The sequence below is a fragment of the Pantherophis guttatus genome, chromosome 1, assembly GCF_059756535.1.
Source record: "Pantherophis guttatus breed Tessera chromosome 1, ASM5975653v1, whole genome shotgun sequence".
Taxonomy (NCBI): domain Eukaryota; kingdom Metazoa; phylum Chordata; class Lepidosauria; order Squamata; family Colubridae; genus Pantherophis; species Pantherophis guttatus.
The window spans coordinates 305,633,401-305,653,143 of record NC_142063.1 but is presented as its reverse complement, the minus strand read 5'-3'; the positions used below and the strand labels follow the sequence as shown (position 1 = coordinate 305,653,143).

General features: G+C 39.9%; 1 protein-coding gene across 2 annotated transcripts in view; it reads right to left on the bottom strand.

Annotated features, from left to right (window-relative positions):
* The window catches only part of TTC7A (tetratricopeptide repeat domain 7A), a 177,810-nt gene that overhangs the window by 137,248 nt on the left and 20,819 nt on the right, over nt 1-19,743 (bottom strand). For both annotated transcript variants that reach the window (XM_034427621.3, XM_034427623.3), the window contains exons 6-9: nt 16,456-16,534; nt 12,043-12,203; nt 11,161-11,224; nt 607-744 (exon numbers count right to left, since the gene is read on the bottom strand). In XM_034427621.3, the coding sequence (XP_034283512.1) occupies nt 607-744; nt 11,161-11,224; nt 12,043-12,203; nt 16,456-16,534 (442 nt within the window). The remainder of the gene's footprint in view (nt 1-606; nt 745-11,160; nt 11,225-12,042; nt 12,204-16,455; nt 16,535-19,743) is intronic.

The window sequence follows — 19,743 nt, the reverse complement described above, 5'->3', positions numbered from 1 at the left end:
TACAAAATATACTTCACCTGGTATACCAATTGCATCCTCTCTTGGACCAGGAAACCCTTTAGATAGTCACTCACAGCCTAATCATCTCACACAGGTTGACTATTTCAATGAGCTCTACATCAGTTTTACCCTGAAAGACAACTCAGAAGCTCCAACTTCTCCTGATTGTGATAATTCTGGTCTGCAAGTTGTATTGGTTGCTAGCTTGCTTCTGCCCAGCCAATATGAGCTGACAGGGTTGGCATGCTCCAGGTTCCTTCAATCAAACAAAGTAATCTATCAGGACCCAGGAAGCATATCTCTACTTTGTCATGGCAGCTGCCTTCTGGAGTGCTGTTGCCTCTGAGAAGGATGGCTCTCACCCTGATAATGTTCTGGAGAGTCTTAAAGACCTGGATGTTCAGTCAGGCCTTGGAGTGAAGTGGTTGGAACCTCCTGGTGGTGGTATATTTTCTGTGGGGTTTGCTGGATTCATTATCTCATTCCTTTCCTATTTTTCTGGTTTATCAGTTGTATGGTTTTGTTTTTATTATTTTGTTTTATATTTTGCTTATTCTAGTGTGAGCCACTCTGCGGTTGGGCGGCACCAAATAAACAAAAAAATACCTCAGAAAGCATGACATACTGTCCTCTTCTGCCCAGAGTGATACTCAGGAGATCATAAACTGCTGATGTACTCTGGAGACTGATGGCTCGATCATCTTTCTGATCAGGAGCCCGGCTGATTACTGCATCCTGGTTTGCCTGGGAATGAATTCAAACGTTTTAAAAGAAGACCAAAAGTATCTTAGAAAGGTTTTCAGCTCTTTTTATGGGCCCAAGAAAACATTGCAGCAACTGATATTTTCAAGACTATTGAAAGATTACAAAGAGAAAGCCCAGAAACAGTACAGTATTGTCTTATATTGAAAAAAAATGTGAACCGATAATAATAGTCATAAAAGTCTTTTTGCAATGTCTGCTGTTCTCTGAACTGACATTCAAATATAATTATCCTGCAATTTAATCTTATTATTTCTTACTTATCTTTGCCCATCATTTTAGTCTATGAAACACTTAATGTTCCCAGTCTATGAGTCTTAGGGTTGTTTTACACTACAACAGTCCTTTTCAAATTCACACTTGGTTTTATTTCAGAAATAAATATAAACATAATATGTCTGACTGGTTATGTATATATTCTTTAAAATCCCTCAATCACAAAGAGGTCCAAAATAGCAATTATGTTTGAGCAAACGGAAAAGAAAAACCTTGCTGGATTAAATTCAGGGCCTAGTTGAATTCAACTTGGGATAGTGCGGCCGCCGAAGCCTTGGACCGCATTGTGCCTTTGCGGCCTCTGACCCGATGCCAATCTCAGTTAGCACCTTGGTTCTCCGAGGAGCTGAGAGAGATGAAGCGTCGGAAAAGACGCCTAGAGAGCATTTGGAGGACTAGTCAATCCGATTCTGACCGAACACTGGTGAGGGCGTATATCAAGACCTACCTAGTGGCAATAAAAGCGGCAAAATCTAACTATTTTTCCGCTCTTATCGCATCTGCAGAGAATCGCCCAGCCGCTCTGTTTAGGGTGACCCACTCCCTTCTTCGGGGGGAAATGTGGGAAGATCCCTTGCAGGGTCGAGCTGAGGATTTTGTACAATTCCTGCATGATAAAGTCGCTCAGATTCGGGAAGGCCTGGACTCCAACTGGGTGAGTCCAGGGGAGGAGACCAGGGCAGGTCTTCAGAATGTTATCTGGGAAGGGTTTGATCCTGTGACTCCTGAGGATGTGGACAGGATTCTGGGCAGGATTAGTGCTGCCACATGTTTGTTGGACCCGTGTCCCTCCTGGTTGGTACTGGCCTCCCAGGAGATTACACGAGGCTGGCTCCAGGGGATTATAAATGCTTCTTTGAGTGAGGGTGCCTTTCCCGCCGCTTTGAAAGAGGCGGTGGTGAGGCCCCTCCTCAAGAAGCCATCCCTGGACCCGGCTATCTTATCTAATTATTGTCCGGTCTCCAACCTTCGCTTTGTGGCAAAGGTTGTTGAGTGTGGTGGCACAACAACTTCCCCAATACCTGGATGAAGCTACTTATTTGGACCCGTACCAGTCGGGCTTCAGGCAGGGGCACAGCACGGAAACGGCATTGGTCGCGTTGGTGGATGATCTCTGGAGGGCTCGGGACAGGGGTTGCTCCTCTGTCCTGGTCCTATTAGATCTCTCAGCGGCTTTTGATACCATCAACCATGGTATCATGCTGCAGCGGTTGAGGGGGTTGGGAATAGGAGGCACTGTGCTACGGTGGTTCTCCTCCTTCCTCTCCAACCGCTCGCAGTTTGTGTTGACGGGGGGCAGAGGTCGACCTCGAGATGCCTCGATTGGGGGGTGCCGCAAGGGTCGGTCCTCTCGCCCCTTCTGTTCAACATTTATGTGAAGCCGCTGGGTGAGATCATCTGTGGTTTTGGGGTGAGAGTCCATCAGTATGCTGATGACACTCAGCTGTACATCTTCACCACAGACCACCCCAACGATGCTCTTGATGTGATGTCCCGCTGCCTGGAGGCCGTGCGGGTCTGGATGGGGAGAAATAGGCTCAAACTCAACCCTTCCAAGACTGAGTGGCTGTGGCTTCCGACGCCCCGATATAGTCAGCTGGCACCATCACAGACTATTGGGGGTGAATCTCTCCCCCCCAGACAGAGGGCTCGCAATCTGGGCATCCTCCTGGATGCACCGCTGTCTTTAGAAAAGCATATGATGGCCGTGGCCAGGGGGGCTTTTTATCAGGTTCCCCTGATCCGCCAGTTGCAACCCTTTCTAGATCGGGACGCCTTGTGCATGGTCACTCATGCCCTTGTCACCTTCCGGCTGGACTACTGTAATGCTCTTTACATGGGGCTCCCCTTGAAGAGTACTCGGAGGCTCCAACTGGTCCAGAATGTGGCTGTGCGGGTGGTTATGGGCGCGACCTGTTACGCCCATGTAACACCTCTCCTGTGCGAGCTGCACTGTCTCCCAGTGGTCTTCCGGGTGCGATTCAAGGTATTGGTTACCACCTTTAAAGCGCTCCATGGCTTACGGCCGGGGTACCTCTGAGACCGACTTCTGCCGCCAGTAGCCTCCCACCGGCCAGTTCGCTCCCACAGAGAGGGGCTCCTCAGGATGCCGTCGGCCAAGTTATGTTGGCTAGTGACACCCAGGGGGAGAGCCTTTTCTGTGGCTGCTCCTGCACTTTGGAACGAACTGCCCCCGGAAATACGTAAGATTTCTGATCTCTGTGTATTTCACTCTGCTCTTAAAACCCTACTGTTCCGCCAGGCTGGGCTATCTTTGTGAATGATTTTAAATTGGGTGTTTTAATTAGGTTTTAATTCTGAGCCAAAATTATTTATTACTTTGAATTGGTTTTTAAATTGATGTATATATATTATGTTTTAATTGGCTGTACACCGCCCCGAGTCCTTCGGGAGGAGGGCGGTATAGAAATTAAATAAATAAATAAACTTGTTGTTTCCAACAGCAGCCTCTGGGAAGCCCACATACAAGATGGAGTATAACAACCTTCTCTCACTGCTATTCCTCAGCAACTGATATTCAGAGGCATCAGCCACTGAATATAATTTTAACATGCGGTGCAGAATTTAAAACTCCTGAGCCAAAGGCAGATATCAGGCCCACCTCCTTCAGATGTTGCTGTGTTCAAATGGAAAACAACTATACCTGTGTCTAAATCTATATTGTCCCTGGATGGACATATCTGTCCCCCATGTGAATAATTACTTGGGATTTGTTTTCAATACGAGGCTGATGGCTCTGTTTAATTTCTGTTCATGGTTTTATTATTACTGAAAGATGGCTGTAACCACTGTGGCAGTGAAATTTATGTGGATGGGTTGGTCATTTCTGCCAGCTCTGAGATTTTTGGAGGTCACTTAGCTCAGCAAGAGCCAAGAAAATTAAAAGTGAAAAGCTTATGTCTGGCTGTTTACTAATTTTACATCCAGAAAATTGACCAAAGTCTTGGTTTATTTTCATCCACTATCTTATAGAGTTTTATGTTTGCATAATTGTTAGTACTACACCATCTGCACAGCATGACATCTTATATCCTCTTCCTGAATTTCATTATTTAACATTTCAGCAAAAGAAAAACCCCAAGTGAAGAAATAAAATTGATTGAGAGATAATGTATTACTAATTTCTAACATAATTCTGGTAGATAGAGCTAACCGTCTGATAGGTAGGTTGGTTTTTATACGATAAGGAATAAGCAAACCATTCACCACCAAAAACCAGATCTGAAATTTTAGGGGACAAATGAGTGGGAGGAATTTCAGTGGGGTTTTTTGGTTTGTTTTGCTTTTTTGTGATTTTAACTATGATCTAACTATTTAGTTCTTACGGTATAATTTTTACTTCTGCCCATCCCAATGTGACAGGAAACTGACCATCAATGTTCAGCTTCCAGAACCACAAATAAAACTGAAGGACCTTGTGTGACAAAGACATATGTAACTTATTTGATGAAGGATAAGAAACGAAAGTTGCTTTGGAAATTATTCTTTTGTGTATCATAATCAACAGTACTTCTTTATCCCAGAGTAAAAGAAAATTTAAAAGACACACACTGAGATACAGTATGTTGAGATATATAGATGTGCATAATAATCAACAGAGTTAATTAACATCTTTCCATTTTGTATACTGTACTATTTAAAAGTTTCTGCATCAGTTACACTGCTGTACCAGTGATTTGTGAAAAATAGCTGCACTGAACAAACCCCCACATGTTCTGAAAACTGGTAATCAGCCTCACATCACAGTCAGCTATTTTGAGCATTTGTCAGTGAGCCAAACTAGGAATGTTAAAGCAATGCCTTAGCATAGAATGCCTTAGCACACAGAATGCCTTTAAAATATTTGCTTGAATGAGCAAATTACCATAATTTTGGGGATTACCAAAAATAAAAGATACATGTAACTCCATCTAAAGACTTGGTGAATTATGGGCCAGACTGGGCATTGTGCAAAGGGAACACAACTAGAATTCAGATCCCAGGAATCTGTCCAAAATACCAGAGTGAAATCCAGAAATCCACAAAAAGATCCAGCAGACAAAAAAAAGAAAAAGAAAACAACAAATGGAGCATATTGTAATTCTATATGTTGCAGGAATATTTGAAAATCTCAGGAGCATTTTCAATATACAGGCACACTTTAAACTTAATTATACATTAAGTCAGAAGCTTGTCCACCCCAAGGACAAAACACCAGACACAAACTGAGCAATGTGGTATATGCAGTGCAATGCAGCAAGACATGTGCAGACCTATACATTGGGGAAACAAAACAACCACTTCACAAACTCATGGCACAACACAAGAGAACAAAATCATCAGGACAAGATTTAGCAGTCCATCCGCATTTGAAAGACAAAAGTCACTCTTTTGAAGACATTCTGGACAGAGAGTAGCACTGATTAGAAAGAGGGGTCAAAGAAGCCATCTATGTCAAAACTGAACAGCTTTTCCTCAGCAGAGGGTGAGGGGTATAACACCACCTATCTCCTGTTTACCACACAGTCCTTTCAGCAGTCCCAAGAAGGTTCCACACCCATTCACATTCTGGTTCAGGTGATTTTGAGGATACAGATAAACCTTCGAATCAACAACTCTCAGAGAGCTAATGATCAACCTTCAGAGTGCTAATGATCAGATGACTACAAAGAATATAAATCCTTCCATTGCCCACCAGTCAGTTAGAACTGAAGAAGCTTCTTGGATGAGAAGTGAAATATTTTCAAAGAAACATTTTCAAGTTCAGTTGCCTTTTGGAAAAAGCACCTTTGGGACAACCATGACCCGGACAACCACGATTCTCTCCATTGACATTTATCAGAGTGAAACAAAGTTCATAGTCTTCCTACACATAAATGTACTCAATTTCTCTTTATTTTAGAATTCATCAATGGGGAGACAAGAGGAGCATAATTTGCTGAAAATTATACTCATAATATGCATTGGCAGCATGTAGCAAATACAGGATATGCATTCATATATATTAGGAATCTGTAGATTCAGCTGGGCTTCTCACCAATTTAAGTATAATTGTTCAAGTGGTAGAAAAACCCCTGGTTTTTAGAGCTCAGCTCCAAATCGGAATAAACAGGGACCAGGGAATTAGCAGTCCTTCAAATGTAAGCTCTGTCAGATGGGGCTGATGGGAATTGGGGTCCAACAGCTTCTGGAATCTAGTAATTACTTACTGCTGGAATAAACAATACTGTTGAGTCTTATCTGTAAATTCCTATGTACCAGAGATCTCAATTTGTCTCTCTTTTTCTCTGACATAAATCACCCATTAATTATAAGAATCCTATTTAACTGAGCCAGAAAATATGCCTTTTGAATAGAAGGGGTTAAATTGAATAAGTAAATAATAAATAAGAACAGTTTTTCCAAGATCAAATGCCAGGTGTCCATGATACTTTGTATGAATTATTTCAAGCTCTTCTTACATTCGACACAATATTCATTAGAATTAGCCAGAGACTGCTTGTTTCAAATAAGAAGAGAGGCGGCAGCCATTCTTATCTTAGTAACCTTGTGATCCCTTGTGCTAGTGTGCAGCAGGTCAGGGAAATATTAAATTGAAAGGAACACATTAGCTAACCAGTAAAGTGAAAATCAATGCCACGAACGTGGCCCATAACAGTTATATGAATTGTACTTGAAGGTACCAAAGAAGAAAAAATGATTTTCTATATGTAAATTGAAACATTGCAAAATGATTGCGGATTTTGTGGAGGTGGTGAGAGCGGGAGAAAGAGAAGAAAGTGTTGATGGGAAAAATGTTCCTTTTCTAACTCCATTTCTAATTCCTGCTAATATTAAGCAGCATCTGGAACTAACTGCAAAAGTCTCTGGAGGGTGTATACAATTAAAACAGGCTTGGAGTGTTTTTTGAGGACAGCTTTTTTATTTGCACCAAGGACTTGGTTTCACCATGCATTCTGTAAGCATGAGGCACTGCATATTTATGCATGCAGCTAAATACATTTGATTTATTCAAGGCCTTAAAATCGGCAGTGTGAAAACAAAAGAAAGATTTTACACAATTGGATGTTTGGAAACGAAAAAGTTGTGACTCATGTCCTTAAAATAAATAAATATTAAAAATAAGATTTCCCATAGTAAAGCATCTTCATAATCTCATATAATTTTTTTTGCAAGACTAACCAGCCAAAGGTGTTGACTAATTCTGTTGAACTATATTTAAGGCTCATTCTCACAACCTGCTTTCAATCGTACAAACACTATACAGGCTATTTTTGAGGGACATTACCTTCTACTCATCATCACCCTTCCACTGAAACAGCTTCAGGTTATCTTTAGCTGTTCTGGTTTGGAGTGGTGTCCTGACTCAGATCTCCCATGTGGACAATATAGGGCACCTTAAGGATGAGGTTGGGGATGCTGCTGCTCATCTCCAATTACCCTATTAAGTCCACTGGGGGAATATCCCTTCCCTGACCAATCACTAGGCACTGAACTTCTATGGCCGTTTTGGCTTTGGCTGTGAGAAAGACCTTGTTTTTGCAGCATATTTCTCTTTTTGATAGGACTATCAAAGTCATGGTAGACTGAATGCAGATCTTCCAGGAAATCAAGAGATTAAGATCAAGGCTTTAAAAGTCTACCATTTCTAGTTTGGGGGGTTTTCTGAGTACGTGATGAATCACAATTTTATTAACCTTAGCAGCACAGTCCACACAGAAACTGATGTCCACCAAGGTTGGAAGGCATCAAGGCTGATCAGAAGAACAAAATTATTTCAGCTCTAGAGATCGGCAGGGCCAGTCTTTGTGATGATGTGGTCAGTTGGTCCTCATTTCTGAGGTAGAAGGAAAGAGAAAGTCTTCAGGGGAAGATGCATTGTGATGGAGGAGACCCTGAAAGCATCCAAAAGTTGTCTTTCAAGTAAAAACATAAAACCAACATATCAAACATAAAATACAAAAAATCAAATTCTACCTGTCACACTTTGAAACAGATTCAGGAAGGTGAGGTTGTTTTTAATAATGAACAACTGGTTAGGAAAGGCAAGGATCCCTTTTCAGGAAAAGGCCCAAATGGGAGAAGAAAGAAAATAGACAGGTATAAAACCAGAAAAGGCCATAAAAATAAAATAATAATAAATAGTAAGTTTTAAAATAATAAAAAAGAGGAAAGATTCATAGCTGCTGGAAGAAATCTGATTTGAAATGATACAATCCAGAAGACAAACTCAGGATCCAAAAAGATCTTGACAGACTTGAACAATGGGCCCTATCCAACAACATGAAATTTAATGTGGAGAAAAACAAGGGCTTACACCTAGGCAGGAAAAAACAAAGGTACAAGTACAGATTAGGTGAAACCTGATTCAATAAATGGCCAAGTTATACATATCAAGTCTCCAAGATTCTATAACCTAATTCCTTTCTCACTGTAATAAAATTGTCTACTCTAAATATGTGAGAAACATGTCTTTTTGATTGCAAGATGCTTGACACTAATGTTCAGGAAAGCAATTGGTGGTGGTTAGTTTTCCAACTGATACATGACATTGAGTCTAGAACCCATCAGACCCCACTCTGAAAGTATTCCATATTAGACTATATGTGGGTAGCAACATTGCCTGATTTCTTCGCTGAGATGTGATAATGATGGGTTATGGGGACAGCACAGTTTATGTAGAAATAACTCCTGACTCAGGAATGTGAGAAAAGTGTGTTAATGTGGCCTTTTAACAGTACATGTAAATATACAGCTATCATAGATTGCAAAAGAAATATGAAATACATCATGGTATATCTATTCACACTATATGAACATGTAAACAATTATTTTGCCTCAAAGTAATTGGATTGTAACTCTCATGAGCAATTAAGCTTGCAAGCCTCAGAAATTCCCTTAAACCACATTTTGCAAAGGCTGTGTTCATTAACACAGCTGTTGTAGGTAATGGTACCCAGTTGATCTATACTATTAGCATTTCAGGAATCCTGCTGTTTTACTAAAAGCACTGGTTCTTTTCAAAAAATTCAATATGGGCAAAATAAAATTTAGATTGGAAGACAATACAAAAGATAAAGTGAAATCAAAAATAGTAGGCACAATACATTCATTCTTTTGAATCTACAAACATAAATCTTGTATTTGCCTTGGCCCACAACATAACTGGAAACACAATGTCTTGCAGCCAAAAGTCCAAAGTTTTTATGAGCAATGAGGCAATTCCTCAGTCTTTAAAGAAACTAATTCTTCTACAGCCTTTGATCAGAAGGTTGGCCAGATTTATGTCCCATTCTTTTACTTTCGTGGAGGTACAGAGTTTTAAAATCAACTAAAGGTTAAGAAACTTTTAGCCCAATCCAGCAGTGTCTGCAGGGTGTACTAAAAATATCAAGGTAGCAACTATGATGGTTGCAATCAAATCTCTGACTGATTTTACATCAATCAATGTATATACTGGTATGTATTAATCAATACACTGACACATACCCTGAGGACATCCCTGTTCTCATCTTCCCTCTATAGTTGGGAGGAAATGTAAAAATGGTGTGATTTAAGTTTAATAGATGACCTCCCAGGAAAGCCACCTTCCAGTCATGATGTACCCTTGATTCCATCATCCCATTCAACCACCATAAAAGTGCTTTTAATCAAAGAAAAATATGTCAGTTCCATCTATTTGATTCTCAGTTGTCTGAAGATGAACCTGCCCAAAACAATTGCTCCCAAGTAAGTCTGAATAATTCACATTTGCATATATTTCAGAAACATATAAAACTGCTCTAATACAAGCATTACACAGTACACTGTAATGTATCGTACATTATGATATGCATTTATACAATTGTATTCATTCGTAATATAACATTATGAGCCGTGGTGATGCAGTGGTTAGAGTGCAGTACTGCAGGCTATTTCTGCTGACTGCTGACTGCCGGCTGCCTACAATTTGGCAGTTCAAATCTCACCAGGCTCAAGGTTGACTCATCCTTCCGAAGTGGGTAAAATGAGGACCCAGATTGTTGGGGGCAATATGCTGACTCTGTAAACCACCTAGAGAGGGCTGTAAAGCACTGTAAAGTACTATTGCTATTATATAATACAAAATAAATACAGTATGATACTTGCCTAAAAATATCCAAACAGCAAACTGCAGTCCCCCCTTGCATTCAAGGCCAGTCATTTTGATACTGGTATACACAAGCCATTGTCCTTCTCTCTGCTACTATAAATGGCTTCCAAACACATCAAGCTAAGGCAAGATCCAAGAGCTGCAGCTCAGAATGGGCCTACTCACAACCACTTATATTGGACACAATGGAATATTTTTATTTATTTGAATAGGAAAGGCAAAAAGCACCTCTCAGTTCTCAATTCTAAGCTGCCAGGCTACAACAAACAGGGCACTAGAAGTATTAAACTGCTGAATTGTTGGAAGTGCTCTGAATAAATTTTAGGATTGCATTATAAATGACTAACAAGTAGCTAGCTTTTCACAACACCTGCAGTCAGCTGCCTAAAGCATCACCTCAGTTTCTTCAGCCTCCAACTAAAATGAAACAAATTCTCATGTAACTGTTTAGGATTTTAGTCTTGGGAATGAACTCTTGGGAATTTTCTGTACAGTCACCATAAAGCCAGTTCTGTAGTATAATCTCCTGCTGTTTATTTTGCTTATTTAATTCTTAGAAAAGCATTACAAAGTCTGTCTTCCTTCTCCAGAGATGTATCACCATAAATCCATCAAGAGCAAGAAAATGGGTTCAGAATTTTTTTAAACAAACAAACAAAAGACTGCTTTCTCATTAAGCCTATTTTGGATCGGGATGGAAAAAAATTGTCCCCCTGTGACACTAAGAAAGATTCACCAGATTGAAACACATTTTCTATTACATTTTTCAGGCAATTCATTCAATACTTATTTAAAATTGGGCACCATTCAGTGATGCTTTAAAAAAACAACAACAGCCAATTCGTCTGTATCGGAAGTGATTGTTTTATGTTCAATCCATAGGTATGCTTTTGTGGACATGAATTGAATTTATAGCTTAGAAAAGACACCTGGAATTCCCTTCATAAAAGCATAATGGTGATTATTATAGCTATTTTTATTTTGCTTACCATGGATTCGCTGATCAGGAGGAGGAGGAGAGCTTCTTCAACGTTGTCATGGGGGCTATAGATGCTGAAAGACAAACAGGCTTTTTCAAAATATAAGCAACAATAAGAATTATGCTCATGGGAGACTCTTGTTAATAGCACCACAGGATTAGTAATGTGAAACATCTCATGCATGATTAATTCGTTATATAATCGTTTCTTCAGACTGGAATGACTAAAAGCTATAGAGGTGATAACTCATCTGTGACAAGGGAGAGCAAATGATTGGTCAAAAACTCTTTATTCATGAAAGAATTTAGCTCCTGGGTGTTCTGACTGTATTGACTCTGAAGCATTTGGGGGCCAGATTGCCTGCACATGAACCTTGCAATTGAGGGATGATCCTTCAGAAAGAGCTGGTTGACTGATGAATTCCAGGACCTTGTCTGATTTGGCCCCCTCATATTTCCAGCAACATATGTGTGGCATTATCTCTATTAATATGACTGAGTCATTCATTTTAGGAGATCCTCTACTCAGTGACACTGGCAAACTTCCATTTGCCTTTCTCTGTTCAATTGATCTATTAACGTAAAGGAATTTTAAAAGCCTTTAAAAATTAATTTTTATTGTTATTTTAATTTCTGGTGTTATTCTGTGTAGTGATATATTTCACATAGGGTGTTTTACTTAGTATTTGTTCTATGCACTGAAGTGCATAGAAAGAGTAGGTATTAAATTGATTTAAAACTCCAGATAGAGAGTTTAGCTTTTTTTTTTTTTTGCTAAAACTATTACCAGAGACCTCTAACAGAAGACCTGGCTATTATTTCTAATTAATAGCTCTCTCCCTCTTCAGTAGTTAAAATGTTTTAAAAATTCTGTAAGCTCCTAGGTCCGTACTTATCTCCAGCGTGTAGCTGTAGTCTTCGGCGTAAGGTGGTACAAATATAAGCATTGTCCTCTTTCTTCATGAACTCAGGAAGTGGGTCAGATAAGGGACTCCAGTAACAATCTTCACTTAGGGAGTGAAGGAGAAGCTCTGCCAGTTGTTTGGTAGCTGTCTGGTGAAGAATGGAAAGAAACTGAAAAATACGTTCTTAAAAACTCTTAAAAAGGACAGATTTCCTTATGCTATGAGCGGTATAAAACATGGTATCCATTGAGTTGCACAAGAAGGAATAAACAATTGTAAGTGGGAGGGAGCTCTAAAGAGGCCAACACAATAATTTCTGCTCCTCACTAAATGTATTTGTGGGTGTTAGCATGCGTACCTTATATGTTTGTATTTAGGCTTTTATGGCACTTCAGTACAGACAGTGATGGTAAATGTTGTTTGAAAATTGAACTTTCCTCTAAAAACATCTACTTCCTGTTCTCTCAGTGGGTGTTTTCTTTATTGCACAATTCAACAGTGATATTAGTTTGTTTCACTTTTGTTATGAATAACACCAGGCAAAAAGTAACTCTATATTTTATTTATATTAGCTTCTGGCAAAGCAAAGAAGCATTTTTCTACTTAGAATACATTTTCTGGCCACAAGTAAAATTTACACACTACCATTCAACATTCCAAATTAATTAACAGGTTAATTCTACCTCAAAATTTTTATGTCCATAATATTAAAACAAATTATTAAAATTAATGGTAGCACAATGCAAGAATCCAAGACTTTATCCTTCCAGGACATATTAAAAATCAGAAATAATGATACTGTTAATATATTATGGTAAAGGTGATTATATTAAAATGTCACAATGCAACTCAGCATTGTGTGCTTTTCCCCTCCAGCTTAGTCCAGGAGAAGATATTAGATTTTTTGGCTTTCATTTTTTATTAAGCACAATAAAGGGTACATATAAATGTTAAGCTGTGATTATTAACAATAATTAGGACTTAATCCTCTGATTGCCTCTACTATTTTTCTCACTGCATCTATAAGTTCCATTGGTTCCTTGATTATCTCATTCATAAAACTGGAGAATCATTTTGATTCCGTTGCCTCCAGCTATAATCCTGAACCTTCCAGCTACAGCACATTTTATGCTCACCAAACTACCAAGTGGTAGTCAGTGGATTTCAGTCACAAGATGGCCCTCAAATGCCATCAGCTGATGCTCTTTGAATGGGTGTGACCCAGATTTCTTGTGTGTGAATGTGCTGTACTTGGTCCATTTGCCATTTAACATTATTCCATTAGTGTGAGGGATCACTGTCCTAGTTACAGTACTATGACATAATTAAAAAAAATCCAAGAATGAGCAACCTGGTTGTGACTGGGGGCTGCACAGGCCACAATGTGGGTGGAAGTATGGCACCACACAGCATTCTTGGACATGATAGCACAGCTCCAACTTGCATGCTCCCAGATATTCAGCCTTCCATCCCCCAGTGTGGAAAGTGCTCAGAATTCTAGGAATACCTCTTAAGGGAGCTGAAGCCCTTTTGAAGAACAGGTTGGGAAATACCATGTTTGCAATAATCATTATTATTTACAAACATTGGGGCAAGAACAATAGTTTCTTGAAGTCTGGAGGATGCACAAGATTTGGGTTTTTATTTTTTTTAATCCAGGTTAAGCCCATTATTGCAAGCATGGTATTAGAGTTTATATTATGAGGGGAGAGGCAGTGACAGTCATGTCACAAAAAGAACCCATGCTTGTCTTAAAGCTTTCTTTTTTAAGAAACAGGGTGGCCTTTCAGCTCTGAAGGAGTGATATTCTGTCCCCTCAAGAAGCCATCACTGGACCTAATCATCCTGGACAATTCTTCTCTTTTTAGGAAAGATTGTTGAGAAGATGACATGATAAAGAGCTCCAGAGAACTCTGTAAGAAATAGAATTCAATATCACTACCCACAATATTCTTCTCTACATAATGAAGGGACTGAGAGGGAGAGACACCACGTTGTGGTATTGTTCTGGTTCGCCTTTCACAGGCCAATCTGCATGGATGGAGGAGAAGAAATCAAATATATGGCCCCTTGCTGGTGGGGTGCCACAGAGCTTGACACTTTCTCTCCGCCTGCTCAAGTTTTACATGAAACTACTGGTTGAAGTCATCCATTGGTTCAGAGTCCAATGTTATCATTATGCAGATGATACCCAATTACATAGCTTGCAAGAGATGCTGATGCTGTGTCCCAGTGTCTGGAGGCTTTGCAGGCCTGGATGAGGAGAAATAAACTTAGACTCAATCCTGAAAAGACCAAGTAGCTATGAATATTTCAGTCCTCTGGTCTCAATAGCCCCCATTGTTAATCTTGGATGGAGCTGCATTATTCCAATCAAGATTGTTGCACAATCTGGAGTCATCTGGGACTCAGAACTTCTGCTTGAAGAGTAGGTAGCAGCTATGGCCAAGAGGGATTTTTCACAGATATATCTAGTGTGACATTTGCACCTGTTCCTTTATTAAGTGGGTCATTCCCTAAACGCCCCAAGAATGGACTATTGTAGACTTCCAGGGAAGCAATGGAGGACTGAAGATGGCTCCACTTTAGCAAAGCCAATTAACCACAGCAACAAGAAGAGCCATCAGCTCCTCAGAACTCTCTGGATCAAAGGGAAAACAAGAATCACCGACAAATTTGCTCCATACAGAATTTCCCTATGAAGAGATAGTAAAATAATGAATTTTTCATCTTTTACATAGCATATTTGTACTTAAGTTTTTCTATCACTCTGCACTTCTCTTCTCCCCCCACCTCCCACCCAGTGGTAAAATCTAAAATTTGTTATTACTGGTTCTGTGGGCGTGGCTTGGTGGGGGGAGGGGTAATGTGACTGGGTGGGCATGGCCAGTTTTTTTTTTTTAACTTTTAAAACCATTTTTTCTACAATCTCTTCAGCAAAGAGGTTGTAAAAAATGCTTTCAAAAGGCTCTGACGATCCCAGCTGAGTTGCCTGATCGGCAGAGACTTTTTTTTCTTTTAAATGCCTCTGACGATCCAAGTGAGTTGTCTGATTGTTAGAGGCATTTAAAAGAAAAAAAGTCTCTGCCGATCAGGGAATTCAACTTGGATCGTCAGAGGCATTTAAAAGAAAAAAAAGTTTTTTTTCTTTTAAAAGCCTTTGATGATCCCAGCTGAGCCACACAATCATCAGAGGCTTTTTTTTTTTACTTTTAAAAGCATTTTTTCGGCCGAAGAGGTTGTAGAAAAAATGCTTTTAAAAGTAAAAAAAAAAAGCCTCTGATGATTGTGCGGTTCAGCTGGGCATGGGGGGGGGCTGGGATTTTTGCTACCGGTTCTCCGAACCACCCGCCTCCATCGCTACTGGATCAGGCAATCCGGTCCGAACTGGGAGCATTTCACCCCTGCTCCCACCCCCATAAAAGAATGGACCAATGAGGCATACATGGAACTGCCCTTGAAAATCACTCATAAGCTACAGTAGTAGTATTGGGCATTTTTCAAACTTACATACATAAACAATTTTCAGTAACTGCATTAATCAACAGAGGAAAAAAAGGCAAAATACTTTCCCCTGGTCTAAGAAAAATCAAGTTTATATGATCGTTAATCTGAAATAGAATAGTTTTTCGTTTCAGAGTAAGTAAGTCTTTTTTTACGGTGCCATCATGTTTTGAAACAGACTGAACGCAGGATCCATGCTTCATTCTTTTGATACTGCAAAAAATTTACATTAATATTTTGACATGCAAATGGTTATAAATGGTCATACTATGCAGCAATCTGGATGTGAGTGCAGCATCTTTGGATGCTAAAACTGGCATTCAGCATACCATCAGTTGCTAGAACGATGGGACTATATTTCTTGCCATTCCTGACATTTGTAGTTGCTGTTGCTGTTGCTAAAAATGTTCCCAGAAACACACCAAAGCTGACTGAAATAGCTCTTGGAGGAAAAAAAGGATCCTGAAACTCTCTAAAATAAAAGTTGATCCATTGTCAACTCAAATTCCAAACCTCTGATCCAATATGTTCAAATGCAACTTTCGAACCTCTTCCTTTCCAGTTCTTCCTTTCATCTCTCTCAGTATGCTGCTTTTACAGAAACGTAAGGAAGGCTCATATTGTGGCAAGACAATTTTTTTTTAAAGTTTACATTAGGCAGAGATGCCTAATTACATAATTTTCTCCCATCTAGATTTTATAATAATCTTGTGTAGTAGAAAAAAACATCAAAGTTAAGTATGTTAAATTCCATTTGACCATATTAATCAGTTAGTTAACTCAGAATTGCAACACCAAGCTTATGTGCCAAGAAGAAAGGAAGAAAGGGAGGTAGGGAGGTTAGTTTACAGGCTCCTGCCAAGAGAGTTAATGTGGAATCCAGGGATTGAATTTACCATTCTGAAGCTCAGAGTAGCCTTTGTTTCCATGGTCCTTAACAATTCTCTTAGATTTCTTATTCCTTGAATAATATTGCTAAAGGGAGAAAAAAAAAATCAAGTGTGAAAAGCAAGGCTGAATTGTCCATGAATTATGAACAACAGAAGAATCTCTGTTGCATTAAATATATGTACATCCATACATATATGCATTAAGTGATAGGTTTCAAAAAAAATTTACTACCGGTTGTGGGCATGGCATGGCTTGGTGGGCGTGGCTTGGTGGCATGGCAGGGGAAGGATACTGTAAAATCTCCATTCCCTTCCCACTCCAGGGGAAGGTTACTGCAAAATCCCCATTTCCTCCCAATCAGCTGGGACTTGGGAGGCAGAGAATAGATGGGGATGGGGCAGCGGTGAATTGCTCCCGGTTCGGACCGGATTACCGATCCGGTAGCGATGGAGGCGGGTGGTTCAGAGAACCGGTAGCAAAAATCCCCGTCCCCCCCCATGCCCAGCTGAGCCATGCGATCATCAGAGGCTTTTTTTTTTACTTTTAAAAGCATTTTTTCTACAACTTCGGCCAAAAAAATGCTTTTAAAAGTAAAAAAAAAAAAAAAAGCCTCTGATGATCGCGTGGCTCGTCAGGCATTTAAAAGAAAAAAAGGTTTTTTTTTCTTTTAAATGCTCTGATGATCCAAGCTGAGTTCCCTGATCGGAGAGGCTTTCAGGGTACTCAGCTTGGATCGTCAGAGCATTTAAAAGAAAAAAAGGATTTTTTAAATGCTCTGATGATCCAAGCTGAGTTCCCTGATCAGGGAACTCAGCTTGGATCATCAGAGCCTTTTGAAAGCATTTTTTAACAACCTCTTAGCCAAAGAGGTTGTAGAAAAAATGGTTTTAAAAGTTTTTTTAAAAAAAGGCCATGCCCACATTCCCCCACCACCAAGCCATGCCCACAGAACCGGTAGTAAGAAATTTTAGATTTCACTCCTGGGATGGGGCCAGTCAGAGGTGGTATTTACCGGTTCTCCGAATTACTCAAAATTTCCGCTACCGGTTCTCCAGAACTGGTCAGAACCTGCTGAAACCCACCTCTGATATGCAAACATACATATGCACATTTATGCTCAGGTTGGGTTATAGTCAGAAGTGGGTTTTGGCAGGTTCTGACCAGTTCTGGAGAACCGGTAGGGGAAATTTTGAGTAGTTCGGAAAACCAGTAGTAAAAATTCTGACTGGCCCCACCCCCATCTATTCTCTGCCTCCCGAGTCCCAGCTGATCGGGAGGAAATGGGGATTATGCAGTAACCTTCCCCTGGAGTGGGGTGGGAATGGAGATTTTACAGTATCCTTCCCCTGCCATACCCACCAAGCCATGCCCATGAAGCCATGCCACACCCATGAAGCCACGCCCATGAAGCCACATCCACAGAACCGGTAGTAAAAAATTTTGAAACCCACCACTGGTTATAGTAATAGGGCAAGTCAGCAAATCTTCAAAGAATACTTTCCCAGATGGTGACTGATAAGAACTTACACTTTATACTTAAGGTTTGTCAGAAGGCAGTGCCTTCTCCCATTGTGCCTGGCTAGAAGAGTGGTCAGACAGAGGTCTAGCACTGTGGGTTCATATGTCACTCTAACTTATTGCACAGGATAATGCTGAGGATAAAACATGGCAGATAAAGCATGTTACTTTATGTTCAGCTCTTGCACTAAGGTAGAACATACTAGTGGAACCATTTTTTTCCCCCCAGCTTAATTTGGAGAACTTAAAAATTTATATTAAACCTAGTTTAATTCTTAGCCTAACATGTATCTCTATTTACTACTACGGAATAATGAAAAAAACTGTGCCACAGTTTCCAATTTCTATTCTTAGATTAGCTATCCATTCCTTGTTCAGAGAATCTGTACATCTCTTTCCCTGAATTTAGGGTATGTTGTAAATTATTTTTGTTGATAGTAAATCCACTTTCCCCCATGACCTACAGCCTATCTTATGCAGATTTTATCTATATAGAGAAGACAAACCTCCGAATACTAACAGCTGTATATTGTGCTGCTTTGGTAACCTTTATTTCACTGAATGTATTTAAGCAGAAGCTGGTTATCCTTTTATCAAGAATGCTGCAAACTTCACAGCAGACCTCTAGAATCCATGACCTTTCTATGGAAGTTCCTCCTGCTTCAATCTGAAAACCAGTTAATATTTTATTTTACACCAAGAAATGTGCACTTGAGATGTCAACAAATTTGAAGTGCCTCTCTGAAAGAAAACAGATGCACACAGGCGCATAATTCACATACCAGAAAATTGTATTCCCTGAAATCACATCATAGCCTGTAAGGATTTGTTGTACTTAGGAGAACTCTACATACTTCCACTCTTAACTTAAGAAACAAAATCATTTCTCTAATCATACCACATTTAGAAATCACTCATCTAACAAGAACATCAAGTGACCCACTTCACTTTCCACATTTTGTTTACTTGGCTTGTGAAGAGATCTGTCGGCACCCTCTTGTGGCAGAGAGAAAAAAAGAGATCCAAACCAATCTATTTTTTTATCTCCTGCACTGATCCTCTCTATTAAAACAGTGGGGAGAGAATTACAATTAAATTTTCTTGTAATTTAGACTCCTAGACTGGTAACTCTTCTAACAATTAATATTTCCTTTTTTGTGATTAAATGAAGATTTGTATTGTACTCTTAAACACACCAGTGGTACATCTTTCTGCCAATTGAACACAGGGTTGACTTAGGGGTATTCAAACAAACCGGGGGGGGGGGTTCTACTTACCTTTACTACCGGTTTGCAATGGGAGCGCGTGCGCGTGCTTCTGTGCATGTGCAGATCGTCAATTATGACGTCCGGCTGGGTGGGCGGAGCCTCCCACCGCTTTTACTACTGGTTTTAAAGAGCCAGACAGAACCAGGAGCAACCCACCATTGAAACAAAATTAGCAATTAGATGAAGGTGCTTTATGCATATATAACCTGTTTGCCTCCAAGGCACCTTTTTCATTAATGCCAAAAACAAAGACAGGTAGTCTTCAACTTATGACAACAATTGCACCCAACATTTCTGTGGTTAAGTGAGACATTAGTTAAGTGAGTTTTCTCCCATTTTACGACCTTTCTTGCCACCGTTAAATGAATCACTGCAGTTGATTAGTTGGCAACCCGGTTGTTAAGTGAATCTGCCCTTCCCATTGACTTCACTTGCCAGAAGATCACAAAAGGGCATCGCATGACCTTGGAACACAGCAATGGTCATAAATATAAACAAGTTGCCAAG